We start from the raw sequence: 22414 nt of genomic DNA, 5'->3' as shown, positions 1-22414 counted from the left end.
AAACATTATTTATGAACGGCTTGAGTCAGACACACTGTATGTACTGTGCGAACAAAATACTTAATATGATCAATAGGCTCCGTATTCCAGCTACGTATAAACTGGAATGAAGTTGCCTGATTCAAAGTATATGTGACGTCACAGCGCAGATACAAGTACGTTCGTATACAAAATAGTTACGCATCCTCTGCCCTCTCCCTCTAGAAAGTCAAAATCGGGACGCAGTCATAGTGAGTAATCTTATCGATCACTGCCCTTACTAGTCGTATTAGGGCTATTTAAGTAACTACACCTTTGTGGCTGATTGAAAGTTCATTGCAGAGCGTGTAATATTGCGGGGCATATTTGAGGATATTTGAACTAATATTTTTACTGTCAATATAGACAATAATTGTCCACACCTGTGGAGTAACGGTCAGCGCGTCTGGCTGCGAAATCAGATGGCCCGGGTTCGAATCCCAGTCGGGGCAATTTACCCGGTCGAGGTTTTTTCCGGGGTTTTCCCTCAACCCAATACGAGCAAATGCTGGGTAACTTTCGGTACTGGACCCCGGACTCATTTCACCGGTATTATCACCTTCATATCATTCAGACGCTAAATAACCTAGATGTTGATACAGCGTCGTAAAATAACCCAATAAAATAAAAATAAATAGAGAGTAATTGTGTAAAATAAACGTTAAAGTGACAAAAAGCAGTGCATTGAAAGACACTGAAATACCAGAAGTGTTAGAAAGTGTGTTGAACGTAATAAAAAAGAACCAGCACCATAAAAATCTAAAAAATTATGAAGATATTAACTCGACGTTTAGCATGGATTTGTGTAGCCTACCACGATGTTCAATGAAAACATCTCAATTAATAAATTAAATAATCTCCATTTTAGGGAATTTCTAGAAAAGTACATAGAAAATTCAGTGATGAGCGAGATGCAATATCCTAATGAAACACAAAAAATATCATACAATAGGAATATCTTGTACTACATCATGCACCAATAACGTCAGGTGCTATTGAAAGAATTTCTTGCAATATAAAATTATTTCAAGTTACATCCGCATATGTTAAAGTTCCGTAACTTACGAATCCACGTTATTAGGCCTATTCACTGTAAAGATCACGACGAAAATGAGCATCACGGCTCAAGCATGTATTTACTGGTATAGCTTCAGAATGTCGGAAGTTGACTGTACCCCACGAACACGCAGCGACGATGTGTTTTTTTTATCCTTATCCGTTGAATCATCTGTGTTCGACGTACTTTATACCCAATGTGTCTTCAACTTCAGTCTTTAGGTAGCTGGAATACGAAGCCTAATGATCAAGTTAGGGTACTGCATTACTCGGTATTACTCATGGGAATATACAGTATCCATCACAAATACTTTTGCTTAAGCAATATTCTAAGCTCTAGCTTTTAACTTAGAGCTACCATATTTCATGCCTGCATGCAATAAAACAGAATATAATGAGTTGTAGATTATGAACTATGTGTTAGCAGTACAATACACATGGTTATAGACGAACTTTAAAGGTTAGTAAAAATACTTCATGCTCCATGCAAGCAATAAAACAAACCTAATACACATTTCAATTTATTCCAGTAGGAAGACTCCTGACATGAAAAATGTTGAACATCTCCGACAAGCAGAAGAGAAAGATGTGGTGAAAGTATTTTGTCGAATTAGATCGCCACAAGATGAAAATTACACTTCTTGTCTAAGAATTTTATCTGACAAAGAAGTTTCTCTTATATCACACAATGCTGCTAGTTCCCGAGCAGGACCCAAGGAATTACACTGTACTTTTCGCCAAGTGTTCAAAGGAGATGACAGCCAGCAGACTGTTTTCAAACAAGTGGCTCTACCTCTCATCAAGAATCTCTTCAGCGGTAGGAATGGTCTTCTGTTTGCATACGGAATTACTGGAAGTGGGAAGACCTACACGATGACAGGGGATTCTCAGGATAGTGGTATAATCCCCCGTTCACTTGATGTCATATTCAATAATATCACTCATCTCCAGGCAGATAAATATGTTTTCAAGCCTGACAAAATGAATGGATTTGAGATACAGAGTGATAGAGACGCCTCGAAGGACCGTCACCGTGAGTTACAAACATATTTGAAATCTGCCAGATCACAAAAAACTCTGAAGAAGTGAGTATTAGAAGATCATATTAGTTTCTTGTTAAATTTACAGTTTGGGTAATAAAAAAATTATAGGACAGAATACGTTTTGCCATCTGTTTCAGTATATCTCACCACTGTGCGCGCGCACACAGGTTTTGTGTGTGTTTTTGTATTTGTGTGTATGTGTGTTTGTGTGTGTATGTGTGTTTGTGTGTATGTGTGTTTGTGTGTGTGTGTTTGTGTGTGTTTGTGTATGTGTGTGTTTGTGTATGTGTGTGTGTTTGTGGGCGCGCGAACGCATATTGTTTTTGTTTCAGGAAGGATGATGTAGTTGAATTCAAGAATACCGGTATTCCAGAATACATACAACTCGAAGATGTGGATGAAGACAACAGTTACGCAGTTTTTGTCAGTTACATAGAAATTTACAAAAATACCGTCTATGACTTGTTGGATAGTAACATAGATGATGCAGGCAGATCTAGGTGAGGGAGCAGTATTTACATCGTAGGACAGTAGCCTGTAACATTTCTCCCTGTACTCTAATAATGAAGTTCAGTTATGAACTGGACGAAGTTTGCAAAAAACTATTTTTGTATGAAATTAATCCATGCTTTGTTGGCGATGTGTAGGGGACAGGTGTTGATGAAATATCATTCATTATTTTTCTTTTAACCTTTCAACGGTGTCCTTGAATGCAGTACCGGTAATTCATTTTATCATCATCATCATCATCATCATCATCATCCTTCACGAATTAGGCCTCTGTAGACCTGTTTCGGCCCCATCTAGCAGTCTTCTAAAAGGTCTTCCTGGTCGACGATGTCCTCTAGGTTTATACTGCACCATAATTCTTGGGATTCTTGAATTTTCCATTCTTCTTACTTGATCTAGCCAATTGAATTTGTATCTGATGATTTTTTCTTCTACTGACTCTACTTCTAATTATTCTAAAATTTCTTCATTCCCTTTTCGGTCTAAAAGAGTATATCCTGCTGTCCTGAAAAATTTCATTTCCGTTGCTTTGATTCTGTTCATGTCTCTTTTTCTTTAATGTGCAAATCTCGCTTCCGTATAAAAGGGAGGGTAATAATATAATAATTAATTTTATAATATTACAAAACAAATACATTATTGTATAGCCTAATGAGCGACTGATGTAGCTCATGCGGTAGTGAGTTTTCTCACTAACGTGGTACTGTGCATTGACATGGGTTAGAATCCCGCTTGGACTGATTACCTCATTGGCTATTTTCCGAGGTTTTTCCCAATTGTAAGACAAATTTCAGGTAATCCCATGGTGATTTCTTCAATCATCTCGCAAAATATAATTTTGATATAAACTCCATAAACTCTAAATAACTACGCAGCTGATACAACGTAGTTAAATAACATTAGAAACTGAAAAAAAATCCTCTTTTTTTAATTGTTGCACAAGTAATTTATGCTTACAGAAACCTACAGGCAAAAATAGTTCGGGAGGATAGTGCTCACAAGATGTATGTCCACGGAGTGGTGGAGGTTGAGGTGAAGTCTAGTAAGGAAGCTTGTGAGGTGTTATACAGTGGCATGCGCAGGAAGCGCGTTGCAGTTACCTTGCTCAATTCTGGCTCCAGTCGCGGACATGCAGTCTTTACCATTCGTCTCGTTCAGGTTGGTGAGGAATTTCATTCTCCTTAAAATTACTTTTTTAAGTGTAAATGAAGTTTGACTTATCTTTAAACTTGCAGATTTTTTAAAGATATATGTGCAAAGGGATGGACAAATCCTGGCTGCCAGGTTGCCAGGTTTTTTTTTTTTTATAGAATCAGAATTGTTTAAGTTTTTAAGACTTCGATTTCTTTTATGTTGCTGCGACTAATGTCATAACGTTTACAAAAGTAATCGCAGGAAGAAATTCGAGTATGCTTTTTAGATTAATAAATTTTTATATTTTACATCTTGATTATAAAACTTTTAACACTGTATCACTTCGGAATATATATGATAAGAACTTTCTTGTGTTAAATTTTAACGTACCTCTCAACACACAAACAACACAAACAAACAAATACAATCACACAGGCGTCAAACAAATACAATCACACAGGCGTCTACAAACTCAAATGTAACACCTGCAACAACTTCTACGTAGGACAGACAGGCAGATCATTTCAAATATGTTACAAAGAACACATCACAGCCATAACAAAATTACAAAACACCTCCACATATGCAGAACACATCACAAATGCCAACCACACCTACAGAGACATCAACACAGACATGGAAATACTGCACATCCAATCAAAAAGCCAGAAACTCAACACACTAGAACAATATGAAATATACAGACACACGAAAACACACCCCAACGATATTCTCAACACACAACTCAATTTCAAAACACTTACACTCTTTGACTCTACACTACGAACGCACGCACACAGGAAACAAGAGGCGCCAAGACCAACAACGACCAGTTCCGAAGATGACCGAAAATAGGTCGAAACATGTTAACAAGGTACGTTAAAATTTAACACAAAGTTCTTATACATATTCCGATGTTATATTTTCTTGCGCATTTCAAGATAATTGTCACTATATAGCTTCAGTGAAGAGCGCAGAGCGTCTCTGAGAGCGTGGTTTGCATTACATATGTAGATATTTAATATTGTTTAATACAGCGTTTCTCAAACTATGATCCACGGACCACCTGTGGTCCTCGAGTTCTGTCCTTGTGGTCCTTCAAAATATAGAAAAAATAAAATTCAAACAAATTGCGTATCACACTGCAGCTGAAAATCTCAGATTTCGGAAATTACACGTGGCAATCGCCTTTCACTTTTTCTACTGATATGTTATGAAATTTCTTACGCTACCCGTCTACCTACTCCCACTCTACTCTCAACAACAAAAGAGAGATTTAAAGCACTATGAACGTGGCGTTTCTCGCCATCTTTTCCCTGCATATCTGGTGCCAAGCCTGTAACTCAGCCAGGGACCACCCGAATTCATAACAGAGGACCAAAGTACCGAACCTTTTCATGTATTGATGACTTTCTTAATTGTTTTGCCGACACCCAGTCTGCACATTGAAATGGGCACGTACTGTAGGTCGTAAACCAATAATAGAACGTGCCAAATTGCATCTTTACTTGTTGAAAATCGGGCATGTTTCTGCATTAATTTTTTATTTGCTTTTCCAGATGACGATATAAAAAATTTTAGACTCCGCCTATTTTAAAATCCGAAAGGTTTACTTTTTACACTTGCGTGTTTCGTCTCTAAGTGCCGTTTCAATTTCGCGGACTTCATACACTCGTTTGAAAGTACTTCGTAACAAACAACGCACCGAGGTTTTGGTTCACTCTCATTGCCATACCAAGTAAATCCAAATTTCAAATAATTATTGTCATATATATGGAAGTATTTTTTCTTTGAATAGCTACCACTAGGACTAGATATTTCTTTAATGGCACTATAATTAATATATTTCTTCACACACAGCTTCTGAACTATTAGCACTGTCTAAATGAAGCTTATAATCATGTTCCTTTCTTTTCAAAGATCCGGATCAAAGCCTGTTTTCCATTATTTATAATGGGCACTATTTAACAGAGACATGGACAACTACTAGCGTGTACCACATAAAAATAATAATTTCAAACTACTAACTGCTAACATGCAAGCGATGAATCAACAATGCACAGAATTTGTTATAAGTTACTTGTGATTGGCTATAAAAATATAATTACAAAAGTATTCTAATTAATTAATTCTATTTTAAAATATAAGTATAGGCCTACTGGTATTAAAATTACAAAAATGATAAATTTGTTTTGGAAGGAAACAAGAGTAAGGTGGTCCGCGGAACTGTTCTAACTTAAAAAAGTGGTCCCTACTTCTAAAAAGTTTGAGAAATGCTGGTTTGATATATTTCAGTAAATAGAATGATAAAGTCCTAAACCACACAGACAAAATTTCACAGGAGAGCATACTAAAGGTTTAGGGTGCTATTCATAGACATTTCGCACCACGCGCTACGAGCGTACTAAGCTAGCCCCGGCTATCCACTGGTTACTTGTACAGAATTCAAATCATATCCTATCGCTAACACTGGTTTATGAATACGAAAAACGCTGATCATTCACTGCAAGCCCGCGCTAAAAATGTCTATGAATACGGCCAGAGTCCAATGCTATTAGGTGTAGTATTATTAATTTCTTCGGCGTATACTTACGTCATTTGTTGAGTAACTTTTATATTGCAAATCAAGATTTTCAGGTATAACTCCCTGTAAAGTTGATTTGAATAATTTCGAGGGAAAAATTGTTCAACTTTTATATTATTTTACTAGTAATCATCATCATCTGTGGTCATACAGCCCTTTTAGTTTAGCCTTGACCTCAAGAATTGCCGCCCAATCTTCCCTCTCTAGGGCTCTCCGTCTCCATCTCTTAATTCCTGCTTTAACTAGATCATCCTGAACATCATCCAACCATCGTAGTTTAGGTCTTCCTGCTCTTCTTTTACCACTTAGCGTGGCATCTAGTAATCTTTTAGGAATATTATTATTGTCCATTCTGATAATGTGGCCCAGCCACTCCAGCCGTCTAATTTTTATATCAGTGACAATACTTGAATCTTTATATAGTTTTTGTAGTTCAGAATTGGTCCTAATTCTCCACTCTCCCTTATCATAAATAGGGCCATAAATTTTTCTTAAAATTTTCCTTTCCCACGTATTTAAGATGGTTATTGCTCGTTCAGGTAGAGTCCAGGTTTCGCTTCCAAAAGTCACTGTAGGTTTAATAATTGTTTTATAGATCCTCACCTTCATTTTTTTGGAGATATATCTGGTTCTTATAATTTTATCTAATGCTCTGAGGCTTCGATTGCCAATGGCTATTTTATCCTTGATCTCAGTTAATATGTTGTTATCCTCGGTGACTATCGAGCCGAGATATCGGAACCTTGACACTTTCTCAAAAGTAACCTCATTTAAGACAACAGTTTTTACAGTATTGTCTCTCGTGGTTATGTTATTCATATACTTTGTCTTTGTTCTGTTAATATTTAAATTTGAAGCATTTGTCTCATTATGTATGTGTTTGAGGACATCATCTAAGGATGACACATTCCGTGCAAATACAGCTACATCATCAGCAAAAGCAAAGTATTGAAACATTCTATTAAATATGGTTCCCCCTGGATTAATGGCAATCTTTCTAATAACTCGCTCTAGACCAATATTAAATAAGAGTGTTGATAAGGAGTCACCCTGTCTAATTCCATTATGAGTTATGAACTTTTCTGATAATTTATTCTGTATTTTAACTTTATTTTGTGTATTCATTAAGGTCATCTTGGTTAAGGCAATTATTATTTTACTAGTAGTTTTCCCATATGTGTAAGAAATTAACTCTCACAAAAAACCATTTTTGTTAAAAATGTGGCTTTGGACTATATCATTCTAATCCCTTCATATATTTATCTTAGGTCGAATATATTCTCATTGCATGTGTAGGTAAAATATGCCGACTCCTGAATATTTTGGAGTTTCGTCTATCCCTGTCGTGTGTGTATGTACTTGCTTGCAGTGTTCAATAACCGTACTTGCATTCAATTTTGGTACCTTTCTTTGCCATTTATTCTACAGGATTGTTTCAAAGATACAAATTTGCTAATTAAAATGCTTGAAAACTACTAATGATAGTTCTGTTACAGTATTAAACTTTATCACATATTGATAAAATAAAAAACAATAGTAATTTAAGTAACTAGTGTATAATTTTGGTAATTATGACACGAGTGAATGTTCAGTGCGTGAGAAACGAGCGTGCTAATTTTCACGAGTGTTTATAATGAAAATTATACATTTATTACATACAACGTTTTATGCTATTCTAAGCATTAAAATACTCGTACTGTATGTAAATAAAACTGTTATGAATTTATAAAATGTAATGTTATGACTAGACTTCGTGGAATTGCCACGAGAATCACAAGGTTTACTGCGCACACGGTATAGACTGTATGAGAAGGGGGCGTGCAAAGGATGGAGTATGCCTCTAGTGTAAACACTGAGAAGTATACTGCAGTTACAATAAAACCTGTATTCTGCATTCAAGAAATATAATGAATGATCATTGAAGTAGGAAATATCTAAACATGTAAATACACAAATATTTTATAATGAGATATATTAACTCTTAAAATTTAATGTAAGATATTCAGATCATCCTTGAATATGTGCATTGCAGTGAAGAGTTACGTACATTTTGAGCGACTGCAAAGTAACCTCCTCCGATGGTCACTTAAACAGTTTTTATATTGGGAAATTGTACGTTCAACATCACACGATGTAATACGTGCATATTTGAAGAACGGAAAGTCACTACTTTTTAGTACACCAACTTCAGATGTCTTGTCGTGACCTGATGGTACATCATTTATAATACGAATAGGCAGAATTTTTAGCAAAAATGTTTCTCAACTTACATTTCACTTTTTCTGAAATTAGTGAATTGTTATTTTGGATAATGGTTTGTGATACTTTATCCACCATATTAAGGGCTTCTGAGAGTTGTAGTTTAGACGATTCTAACAGGATGATGCTTTTGGACACGATTTTAAAGTTAGAATCAATGAACAAAATATCTTCCTATAGCTGTTCAGAAGGCAATGATTTTACAGCTGCAACAGTGGAACTGTCTGTGCTATCCAATGCATCAATTACCGCCATTATTTTGCCGTAATGTTCTGCATAATAATTATTAGCATCCAACCACGTTCCCCAACGGGTCAAGACTGGCTCCGGGGGTAAGGATATTCCAAGGGCAATTATTTGGAACAGCAACACTCTCATTGTAGTATGTTTGATTGAATTCTTGTCTGCACTGAATAAATGTTAAGCTTTGACTATTCCATCCACAGTAATGCAAAAACAAGTGCTTACATAGGTATACATTAGCTGTAGTTGTTCTATCTATTTGGACCGGTCACAACTCTTAACATGAACTGCTTATACTACGAGACCGGGCGGTCACTCACCTCATCTATACTACCGTACATCGGCAACCTGATTGCATGCTGCGTGTGGCAAATCAACGAAGTCTGGTTATGACATAGTGTACACGAGTACTGGATATGACGTAATATATTGCATGGTTGCTAAGTAACTGTTTCTAAAACAGTTATTTTGTTGTTTTGAAGCTTTTTCTTACAGGTACGTTGTACAGGGTGTCCGTGAAATAAGTAACTATTTTCATGAAAACTATATACTTCATGATATTTGTATTCATAAGACGATTGTACACTACAAACTCACTCATACACACTCATTGGCTGCAAGCCTGCTGCTAGCCAGCGAAAGTGGAGGGGGTAGGCAACAACCAATGGTATCATATATTCCGGAGTAGATGGAACAATAGCAGCGTGTTTCTTTGTGAACACAGCGGACATTTTGCAATGGTCGTTCAGGACCTCACAGCTTCTGTAACTCAGCAAAAATAAATAGCTGAATTAGCGCTATCCCGGCTGAACGCAGCCATTGGTTTCTTTCGAGATGTCCATTGACGTCCCTGCACAATTCCCATCTGGACACGGTTTCACGGAATCCATTTCGCAGAAACTGTGATGTGATTGGTGACACTGCATCACGAATTCTTTGTTTCAGTTCATCAACGTTAGACACTTTTCTTGTGTAGACCTTGTATGTCCTAAATCTGTAAGTTGTCTTTCGCGTCAATTGCAAATTCCGAAAACAACAGTGTTCAAAGTGCTGAAGTTCACCTTGAAGAAGCGTGCATATCATTTGCAAGTGTTACACCAGTTGCATGAAGAGGACCTTGCAGAACAGATGGCGATGTGCATAGATTTGCTGGATTCTGTGGAGACTGATGATTTAATGTTACACGTGTTGTTCAGTGATGAGGCAACATTCCATGTAAGTGGACAAGTGAACTGGCATTACTGTCTGATTTGGGCCAACAAACCTCCAATGGATTTCATTGAGCATATCAGTCAGTCCAAAGACCAATGTATGGTTGGGAATCATGCAGACAAAAATCTATGGATCATTTTTTTCAGAGAGAGGACCATTACTGGTGCCTGTGTCCAGATGGGAATTGTGCAGGGACATCAATGGACGTCATGTCGAAAGGAACCAATGAGTGTGTATGAGTTTGTAGTGTACAATCGTCCTATGAATGTAAATATCATGAACTATATCGTTTTCATGAAAATAGTTATTTTATGGACACTCTGTATAAAATTGTGTTGTGAAGGCGGTGATGACGTCAATTGCTCGATATGTAACCTTTTCCGGCACCAGTGCCAGAATTGGGCCAATTTTGCACGATTTATATTGTCATAACAAGCAGTTTTTAATGCTAGGATTGTATAAAACTTATTTTCAAATACAATTTGTGTATTGTATTTGAAATTACTATTAATTGTGTAGATATTAATATGATGTATAATTAGGTGTGCAGATGTTCCAAGCTTCTGAAACATTTAAAATAATTGTTTTATTAAATAAACCTCCTGAAGGAAGCAAAGTTTTCGAAACACAATAGCGCAACATGCTATTATAAGTAAGAATAACAATTATAGTGAACTATGTACAGGGTGACCCATATGTATGTCCAACTTTTTATTACACTATAGTAGTGAAACCAATCAGGTTAAATGACCCATTCCACCGCTTAAATGTACCGTGTTCCATACCATTAAAAGCGCAAAAGAAGCTGTCATTTTATTTTACTTTATTGTGTTCTCTGTACGGTCCGAAAATTTTAATGTAATCAGAAAAAGTAGTGTAAATGTTAAAATATTAACCATGGCCACAAGACTGTGTACGATCGAATACGAATTGCTGCTCGATTGGATGTGTGGCAGTCCTCAATTATGGTGCAGAGATGGTGGAGGAATGGTGAAAGGAAGAAATGTGACGCTGGACTACAAGACCATCAAGAGACTTCACGCCAACTTTATTCACACTGACTCAGTTACGCAATAGAAGGGTGCTGGACGACCAAAAACAGTGATCACAGAGGGGGTCAAAGCAGCTGCTACTGAGACCTTCCAGAGAAGTCCTAAGAAAAATCATTCGACAGTACCAGTGGGAATCTAGTGTATCCTATGGGTCTGTGCAGCGGTTGCTAAAGGAAATGAATTGGCTATGGTTTATTCAAGCTCTGTCATAGGAGGACTGTGATATCAGAATGGAGTTTGCGGAGTCTCTACTAGCATGGATTCAAGAAGAACCTAAACTTTTGCGACACATTCTATGGTCAGACGAGAGGAGTGTGGCCAGGTGCCAAATGAAATGCTTGTAGAGCAGTACAGAACGTTGAGCCACGTCTGGAAAAATGTGCAGCAAATGCTGGTGCTTACATCGAATTTTAATATTGATGGAATTTTAAGCAATCCTAATGACTGATCCTGCCATGTTAATTCAATTACTTGTGATAAACGGATAAAAAATTGGACATAAATATGGGTATATATAGATTGAAATTATGTAACTAATTGGAAATAAGAGATTACAGTGTGAGTGAAGTATAGATAGATTAAAATTATACAAAAAAATTGTTAACAACAAAGATTATAAACAAGAAACTACTCATGGAATGAAATTATATCTACAAAAGCAGAATTGGGAACAGAGATTACAATAAGCATTAAAATTCACCTACTAAATCTACATAAAATTATAAGAATAATCCAATTAAATTAAATATATTCAATTGCAGGCCCCATTGGATCGATATGGAGAGTTTCCGATTCAAGACAAACAAATTATTCACGTAAGTCAGCTTTGCTTGGTGGACTTGTCAGGCAGTGAGAGATCTAACCGCACTAAGAACTGTGGGCAGAGACTAATGGAGTCAGGTAAATTTTGTGTAAGAAAAGTGAAAATGTTTGGATGTTGGCTACTATCTTCACATATTGCAAAGATCATACTAGTACAGAATACGGATACATTTACTTTAAATTATCATACTATCATCTCACAGTAATAAATTCTATTCAGGTTCCTAAATAAATATTCTCTCACACCTTTCCTATTGCAAATATCCAAATATAATTGTTCTTTACTTTATTAATTATAAATAAGATTTTTTCTTTGATAGTTATATATATATATATTTTTTTTTTTATTTAAGAACAAGGGCCGATGAATTTGGTTCATTTCATAACTCACAAGGAGAGGACACGCTCTGTATATCACCGAATGAAATAAGATTGTGTGAGATGAAAGTACAAGAAGTACTGTTTAAAGTCATACCTGGTATGGGTGGCCAATGACCCCTCGTTTTGGAAATATTTGCTATTGTTTGTGACATACTTCTGCTAGGTGCCTAATAGGGAAGCATGAGATGGTGTAAAAGCGTAGCTCATATAGTTGGTTGCTGAGTTGGTATCCAGGCAACTTGAGTTCGAGTCTTAACTGGTCCTATATTTTTTTCTATTAATAATGATTAATAGTGTGATCACAGTAATCTATTTACATATATCATATTTCTCAATGTATTGAATGCTTCATCATATTTTAAACAAATTACTAATTAACTAACATTGTATTGTAAAGGATAAACAAGGAAATATTGCTCACGTAGGCAGGTCACTGGTGTCTGTTCTGTTTCTATTCCACTTTATTTTGTAGTGATTCATTATGATAAATGTCATAAAAACACACAAAACATACACATTTCCTGCACCATGCATAGCAAATGAAAGAAGGTTGTCCACAGTCACACACATTTTTCCGCAATTCTGCTGCGAAACAGACATCTTTCACATTCACAAACACTTCTCGTTCGTTTATTAATTTTGATGCATATCACGCATATTTCAACATGGCTTTGAATATAGGAGCTGACAACTGAAAGTGAATTAAGGAGTGAATTTTGAGGGCATCCTCCCTTGAAGCAATTTGTCGTCCAGTTTGTAAAAGGAAAGAGCTATTTTGCAAATATTTGATAAAAATCTTCACCTGTCTAAAAAAAAATAAACATCACAGGACTGGCATAATCCAGTACATTTGGGTGAAATCACTTTAAGGTTGCACGTTATCTCATTTTCTTCATTTGTAAATATTTCATCATACAAAGAAGGATTTACCTGCCCTTCCCACGAGTCCAGAATTAGAAGAAATGGCTACTCTTTCACATATGTCTTTCTTACTTTCTCCAGGTATTGCTTATGGAGTTGAGATGTCAGCTTTCCTGATGAAGAATGTGTTACACATATATTTCCGAATTTAGAAGTGAGTTGACGTTGCACTCTTGGGTCAAATTGTCCTTTTGGTTATAATAATAATGATAATGATAATAATGATAATGATAATAATAATAATAATAATAATAATAATAATAATAATTAAAAAAAATGAGAAGGCATTAGGATTCGAACTCAGGTTGCCTGGATACCAACTCAGCAACCAACCATATGAGCTACGCTGTTACACAGTCTAATACTTCCCTATTAGGCACCTAAGGAAAGTATGTCACAAACAATAGCCAATATTTAAAAAACGAGGGGTCATTGGCCACCCATACCAGGTATGACTTTAAACAGTACAGTACGTCTTGTACTTTCATCTCACACAATCTCATTTAATTCGGTGATATACAGAGCGTGTCCTCTCCTTGTCAGTAACATCTCGCACAATAAATCAATTTTTCAAATTTCATTTCTTATTACTATTTATTGTTACAACTATTAAAATCCACCTACTATAGGGCTATCTATTCTTACATCAAATTGTAAGAAATAATCCAATTAGATTAAACAAATACAAGCATTGATCAAATTTAATTTCATCTTTTTTTCAAGTAGGTAGGTTAGTTTATGGTTTCTCACCAATAGGACTGTCACTTGAGCGTCTATACATGAGACTTGTTACTGAACAAAAGTGATTGCAAGCAAGATTTTTTCTAATAATTCGCCTTCCATTGCTACTTTTATTCTGTCATAGCACTATAAACCTCACATTACCTTAAAGGGTCATTAAAAATGGATATACTTGATAGCTGTCCCAACCAAGGTTTATAATAGGCCTTCTAATCAATTCTCAATGAATAATTTACATTTAATTGAATTCTTTTTTGTGTTTTTTTGTTTTGAAAACAATAGAAACCCTAGTCAGGTAGGCTGTCATTGAAAAAATTATTGAAAATACAACAGACAGTTTACGATACAAATTATATTTTATAATGAACATAAATGATGGTTAATTATGGAAATTTGAATACTGTCTATAAAAAATTAATTTTCAGCTTTTTCTATTAAAAACGGTAAAATTCTTCTATCAGAAAATGGTATCAATTTACCTGACCTCTTTTTTTTTAAGTGCCTTGACGGACATTTTTAAAATATATGCGCATTGTATTTAAAGATTTGTCTCCTTCGCTATTTTCTCTATTTCGAAATGTTTCAGAATTTCAATGTGTTTCAAATGCTCTTTACAACAGTTATTATCCAGGTCAGGTGAAAATGTCAAAGAATGTTTCACTAGAAATATAAGTATTAAAACTTTCTATAGATTCTCATGTCCATTGAGTTTTATTATAAATTTTCATAGGTTGAATTACAGTAAATAATGTAATATCAAAATAATAAAAAGAAAAGTTTACAAATTTGTGGACATTAAAATATACATACGATATTAAAAGTCGAACAATTTATTTACATATGTGTAAGGTATATTTTAGCTAACCTAGCACTGGGTATTTCTCTTCTTACTCTGCTAATACACTTTGCATTATATGAATCTGTAACAAGTTAGGTTTGGTTAGTTTAGAAATTTTTGTTATGCCTTGCATATACGATCAACTGCATCTCCACAAAAAATTCCTTAAAAATTCGACGATTTTATTTCTGAAATCACCAGAAGTTACTCAGCGCTAGTTTTTTCTTAAAGATTTTAGCTCAGTCCGATTAAACTGTTACAAAGGGAATTTTTGTATCAACGCGTAATTAAAAGTAATAAATGCTAATAACTTCAGAACTAATGAATCCACATAATCCAAATTCCGTACATCATATAAGCCCTATTGATAAGTACATGAACTTGTGGTAGATGTCATCATGATAACTTCAAAGCAGTAAAAGTTTTAAACATACCACGATTATTGCAACCACTCTCTGTTCAGAATCAACACATCCCCTTCAAAACAACGGTCAGATATCTTTTGTTCTAGTATTGGACAGCCATTTGACATACAGACAACATATACCGTTAGTATGAGACAGAGCTTTGCAAAGATTCTTAGCATTATATCCAATACTTAAAAGCTTCATTCCCCTCAAATCCATTTCTGTACAGATCACTTATATGATCATACATGCCCTACGCATCAGAAATTTGGGCTCAGACCCATCCCTGCCACATCAAAAAACTCGATGGAATCCAAAGAGCTGTGTGCAGAACCATTACAGGAGCTGATTTTTACATTACTAACGCACAATTGTATAGTGACCTGGAAATCATTTTAATCAGTGAGACTACGTGCAGCACTTGCATAAAAACTATCTTCAGAAACTACAAACACACCTTAATCTACTTATTAAACTATAATTCACATAGCATTCAGTGAACAATTAAGTAATGTTAACTTTTCTGCAAAAATCATTGACTCTGAAAGTTTACCTACATGTCCAGCTTACCAGTCTCCGTTTCTGATGAAGAAGATGGTCACACTTCAAGACAAGGGTCCATGTGACCTAGAACTTGTAATGACATGTGTCTTTATTGACATCACCAAATAAATGAATGAATGAATGAATGAATAAAAGTTTAAACATTCAGTTATAATGAGTCATGCTCTCCAATGAACCAGTAAATCTGTGATATATCTATTTATTTATTTAGCTATTTGGGGAGAAAAGCGACTTCATTTTTCAGTTGTAAAAGGAGTTATGAATAAACTTTTAGCTACCATAATGATAAATTGTTTGCTTGTATTTTAAAATTATGTGGTTAGCAGTAATTGTAACAATTTCTTTTTTTCCTCCAGGAAATATCAACAACTCTCTGATGACACTGAAATCCTGTCTAGAAATACTACGGGAAAACCAGTTACAAGGAACAAGGAAATTAGTACCTTACCGTGACTCAAAACTTACTTATCTTCTCAAAAACTATTTCGAAGGAAAGAGTCAAATTCATGCTCTTATTTGCGTGAATCCAACTGCTGATGATTTTGATGAGACAATAGTAAGTACTGTACATATTCTTGTTATTTTTTTAATGGAGGAGGGCCTGAGGCTTGTTGTTTACCACTCCGATTTGTGAGAATGATTGTTTAAGTCTGAATAGTCACTTTCCTGCAGGTATCGTGAATCAGTTAGACTCAGGGTCGAGTGAAGTCCCTCTAAGCGTCCCAAGTAGAGTACTATGCCTCCTCAGTCGACTGCATCTGTATACTAATGACAATACTAGATGCTATTGAAAAGATTATGTATTTTTTTATTAATTTATTTAGTTATTCATTTAGTTACTTAGTTATTTATTTAGTTATTTATTTATTTATTTATTTATTTATTTAGTTATTTATTTATTTATTTAGTTACTAGCCGTACCCGTGCGCTCCGCTGCACCTGTTAGAAATAAATATAAAGTAATCACATAATTGAAAAAGGATGTTTGATCCAGGGAACATTCCTGTTTGATAGAAGGATAATATGTTACTTAATTTAAATTGTATTTAAATAATTCAAATGCGGTCATTTTGGTCCAGAGAGCACTCATTTGGTGCAATGACAATTCCTTGAACATGTTTCTTATTTGTTATTACATGCAACCATAGTTTAATGAAGATTGACATATCATTTAGTTTTAATGTGTAAACTTTGTTACTTGCTATATGTTTCCATGGAATTATGGTAATAACTTAATTTTAACCCTTGTTTTCCACGTCTTCAGTAAATGGCGCTTGGCCCTCTATGGTTCTGAACCCTTCAAATAACTTAAATGGTGATACAGCATATATAGTGATATGTAAATATGTTTCTTTCTTTCGAAAATGTAAGAATTCACGATCTCCTATGTACCATTGCAATGGAATGAATAAATGTGTTTTTTCTTCCTACTCAAAAATTTTATATTTTGCATATAGGAGTTACTGCAGGAACAACAACGCTACAATCTGAGACGGCGGTGAAAATGTATTATATTGTTATTTTAAAAGTTTTGTATATCCTTAAATATCAGTCCAATCAAAATTTTGCATAGAGTAAAACTTATCGGAAATCATTTTTAAAGAAACTTTTGTTACGTAACATTTTTCACAAAAAGCAATAATAAGCGAGATATTTCGATTTATTTAATTCAGGCCCCCCTAAACCCCCCTTTTAAATAAAATATTTTGAATGCCATACAGCCTAAATTCTAAGTTACAACGAACTTAATTTATATTCCAATTTTCATATAAATCGGTTCAGCCATTATCGCGTGAAAAGGTAACAAACATCCAGACAGACAGACAGACAGACATACAAACAAAAATTTCAAAAAAGCGATTTTCGGTTTCAGGGTGGGTAATTATATATGTTAGGACCAATTATTTTTGGAAAATCGAAAATTACCAGAAAAATTTCGGCTACAGATTTATTATTTGTATAGATTTATTTATGTCTATAACAAGGCAAAGCCCCAATTACAATAGACAGTACAGATATGTGTTTAAAAAACATAGAATTGCATATACAGAACATGAAAAAAGAGATAAAACAGATACAAGGTGTAATTACAAATTAAAAATGAAAAAAAAAAAAAAAACAAAAAAACAAATAGATACTACCTAAATAAAAGACATAGATATAGATATAAATGAAAAATACCAAATAAAAATAAACGAAAAATAGTTAAGTATAGATATCATAGTCAAAAATGTAAAATGTAGCTATAATTGGCAAATTACAGAGTAAATATAACACTATGTTAATAAATTCAATATACAGTATTATATAGTAGGCCTAATGGACAGTGACAGTGGAGTGATGGAAACTCGAGAGCCCCGAGAAAACCACTCAGGAATTTTGGCTTTGTTTATCATAAATATGACTCTGCATATGCCGGGATTGGAACTTGGGTCTGTAGTCATCGTAAGTCAAGGCTCTGTCAACACTCCATAATTTTCCTATAAATGCATTTCATATTTGATCTGTCTCCTAAGACAGCGTGTCCATTTAGTGTAGTGGCGAGTGGTGACATTTTTCAGGGGGGACCAGCAGTAATGGAACTGTCATGACACTATTTAACAATAAACAGAAGAAATATAAAAAAAAAAAATGTTATCTAGTACGTATTACAACGAAAATAAGACTTATAAGTTACCACCTCCATGTGTACATCAACGGAATCCTCCTCTCTCCTTTTCGGGCATATTTTTCTATGACATCATCGTAAAAATGTCTTTGGATTTGAATTTTGTTCAATAGAGCCTTTTCAATCAATAACAGTGAAAGTCACGAAAGCCTGTCTTCGCACTGAGTGTTTCATACGTAACTCTTCACGTGTTTTAAACAGGAAAAAGTACGTTCCACTGTGGAGGTGCTCACTGGAATTGTAGTTTTTAGGCAGCATAATTTATAAACTTCTGGAAATGCTTCTTCTCCTAACTCGATTTCTTTTAAAAACTTTGCTATCTCAGTCACTGTCCTGCCTGAAAAGTCTGACAACCTATAAACAGCCACTAACTCACTTCGCAAATTTTCGAAATGAAACCAATTTTTGTAGCCTGATTTTAGAGCCATAAACAAAATTTCGGGAAATCTGGTTTTGAAAGATTCAAAACTTTTTCGAATCAATTAGTTCGATAAATTTTAGTTCTTCTAAGACATCAAATCTGTTTTCCATTTAGCTAACTATCGTGTCAATTATCTCGTTGTAAAGACGCAAATATCTCATTCTGGGATCGTCCAATTCACCTTAGCTGAGTAGTTAATATTTTTTAAAATAAAGGAAATCTAGGCCTCATAAAACGCTTTAAAAACTTCAAATTGCAGGTCATTCCACTTTGCAAGTAGTTACAGGGATTCTACGTGTGTTGGACAATCAGGACTTCAAATTTTGGCTAGCATTTTTCCATCATTTTACTTTGATGTACCGAAGTAGATATGTTTCCGTGCAGGAATTCTGCATTACCATATGGTGAAGAATGGGTAAAACGGAGAAAAATTCTCCCAGCACCGGGATTCGAACCCGGGTTTTCAGCTCTACGTAGGCCTACTGACACTTTATCCACTAAGCCACACTGGATTCAAACTCCGATGCTGGATTGTTGTTGTTGTTGTTTTCTAATGCCAGGCGTTTGACAATGAAGTCATTTGACCTCTTGCACTCCAATATTTTTCAAAGATATTATCATGACCAGCCAATGAAGCACAGATTTTGAGGTGTTCCGAATCCATTTCTTGGTTTGAGTTGCACAATGGGCAGTTAAGTTCTATGTCTTTGTTTCCCTTTGGTGGCCTACCCTCATGTACTGTGTCACAGAATATCAGATCATATCTCGTTTGAATATTTTATACAACCAGCAGCAGCATCGTAATGCCAACTCCACTAGTGTCTACATTTCTTGAGGGAGATCGGGAAAGAATGAAACAAACTTTCTTTCATCACCCATCAACATGAATTTTCCTCTTGTGAAGAAAATGAAAGGAGACTTGCAGTGTCTTAACTTTACAAAATAGGTGTGTATATCATTTATCAGGCAGAAATAGCTTTCAGTACATATCTGTCTGCAGCAGAATTGTTTGTATAGCATAGCCATTTTCAACCGTGTGTCGCCAATGATCCTCTGGTGTGCCGCGAGAGGATGAAATAGTGAAGGTTGTCATAGTAAAAATTAGGAAAATAAAAGTGAAAAGAATAGTAAGTAAAAGTGAGCCCACAAAAGTTAGCTTTTTGTGAATACGACACTGTCAACATTCAGTACACACAGTGAAGGTGTGCAAGCGGCAAAGACGAGAATGACTGACGTGCAGCCATGGTTGGCAGATCAGTAATGTTAGAATATCATACCAATCTTGAATTGAATTTTAATTTAAGGGAGGGGATACTATGGTTCATCACTGCAACCTGATTAGATCTATTGAGTTGATCCTCAAGCTATGTGTATTTCTAATCCTCACCAGCTGACCACACTAAGGTTTGCTGCTTACCTAGGTTTCGAGCAGGTAACCCCACTCTTACCTAGGTGTATTTCCAACCCTCACCAGCTGACCACACTAAGGTTTGCTGCTTACCTGGGTTTCGAGCAGGTAACCCCACTCTTAACTTGGCCAGTCCCCTCCTTACGTCACCAGCTGGTGTTTGGAGAATGCTACAGAATTATGACGGAATGGAGAGATGTTGATGGAATGATGTAGATGTCTAATATGGAGAAATAGGAGAACCCCGAGAAAAACTCAAACTGCGGCCTTTCCGCCACAAGTCACTATGATCCAACTTTAAAAATATCGTATTTTACATGTTTTTATGAACCATTTACTGGTTTAGATTTATGGGCGTGCCGCAGAATTTTAAATTACAACTTTAGTGTACCACGTGTTGAAAGAGGTTGAAAAATGCTGGTGTAGCGTTTCGTAACTTTAGTCATAGTATAAAAATAAATATAACCTTCAACAGTATCAGCACCAACAAAAACTGCACCAAAGATTCGTTATAGTTTTAATTTCAGTAGAGGTAAATTGCTCTGTGATATTTGATAATAATTTTATAGACTGAAATTTCTAGTTCAGCCCTACCAAATAAAAATCTTAAGAGCAGCAGCTACTGGTTGGGATCCTGATCCAAAGCTCACATAAGCTAGAAGAAGACTTTATTTTTGGGTTGCCTTCCTGTAGACTAGTTTCTTCATTATCGGTATGACTTGAGTCCAAACTCAAGTAAGGATTTTGACGAGTCTGATGAGACCAGAATTCTTCATAAAGCGAGTTCATCAGCTCATCCTCCTCCTCTTCTTCCTCCTCCTCCTCCTCCTCCTCGGAACCATGTAGACCTGTGATTTACTTAATAAACATTTTCCTTTCATTTCATATTAATTCAAGTTACTAGCTCGATCTCTTAACCTATGTGTTGGGTTTAATAGAAAATGCCTATAAACATAAGCAGTTCGGAAATTATTGCTGTAGTTCTATAATTAACTTTTAAATAAATTTTAATTATATTTTTTATATTTTTATACTGACTCTGATTTACTGGAAACACTTTCATTGTTTTCAAGATATTGGTGCTTGGTTTCAGCATGTCATGAAGTTTGCAGACGTGACCAAAGAAGTGCAAGTTACACAGCAGGTGGACTCTGCAAAACATAACTTGAATTTGCCAGTGGGCAGAAGGAAAGATAATCAAGTAAGCCATTTTTTGTTCATTTCTCATAACCATGTTCGTCTCTAAAGCAACCATACATACAGTTTTGCTTGCATATTATTCTATCCTATAATAAAATTAAGAAATATACATTTTTCGTAAACTTTACTAACCAAGCAAAATAGCCTCAGATTATAAAAGTTGTTTCATAATTCTACCTAAGAAATTTAGGGGATTGTGGAGGGGTCCTAGGTAAATATTTTGACTTGTAGAGTTGTCTTGATAATCCATGTTGAAACTTTCATACACTACTTTTAACACTTGAATATAAATAATTGATTAAATGGCGATCTTACTTGTGTTAATTACGTAAGCATGTGCGGCTTACAGCTGTTTCGGTGCTACTTAACACCATCCTCAGAGCCTACTAGATCTCGGCACTATCTCAACTTCGCTGCCTGTTGAATACACACACTATTTGACACAACTCATCACACAAACGCACCCACACAACAGACAGCGAAGTTGAGATAGCGTCGAGATCTAGTAGGCTCTGAGGATGGTGTCAAGTAGCACCGAAACAGCTGTAAGCCGCACATGCTTATGTAATTAACACGAGTAAGATCGCCATTTAATCAATTGTATAAATGTTTTGAGATGGGAAACTGGGGTCTGCCGGTTCGAACTTGCATGTAATGGTATGAAATATTTTTTGGGGCAGTACACCACTGATTGAACCTGCATGTGGCATAGCGGTAGATTTGGAAATGTATCAGATACAATATTGCTATGTCTTTGTGGCACAATTGGTAAATACTGTAAATTGTTTCTGTGGTCGAACGTTCAAACTTCAGTGGGTACTTTTTTACTTAATGTATGTAACTTTCATAATCATAATCATAATCATTTATTACATCCACTGATCATATACATGATATGGGACATGTCATATTTACAAACTAATAATTAATTA

General features: G+C 35.3%; 1 protein-coding gene across 1 annotated transcript; it reads left to right on the top strand.

The window, feature by feature from the left end:
• The first annotated feature begins 1610 nt into the window (after positions 1-1610).
• Positions 1611-21606, top strand: LOC138705796 (kinesin-like protein KIF23). Its single transcript, XM_069834439.1, has 6 exons — positions 1611-2159; positions 2450-2617; positions 3587-3785; positions 11873-12011; positions 16142-16341; positions 21376-21606. The coding sequence occupies exons 1-6, from the start codon at positions 1621-1623 to the stop codon at positions 21526-21528; spliced, it is 1398 nt and encodes a 465-aa protein (XP_069690540.1). The 5' UTR covers positions 1611-1620; the 3' UTR covers positions 21529-21606.
• Positions 21607-22414: the final 808 nt, after the last annotated feature.

Source organism: Periplaneta americana, chromosome 9, assembly GCF_040183065.1.
Source record: "Periplaneta americana isolate PAMFEO1 chromosome 9, P.americana_PAMFEO1_priV1, whole genome shotgun sequence".
In the NCBI taxonomy this organism is placed as follows: Eukaryota; Metazoa; Arthropoda; class Insecta; order Blattodea; family Blattidae; genus Periplaneta; species Periplaneta americana.
Note: the sequence above shows the minus strand (reverse complement) of the source record. Positions and strands in the feature narration are given on the sequence as shown.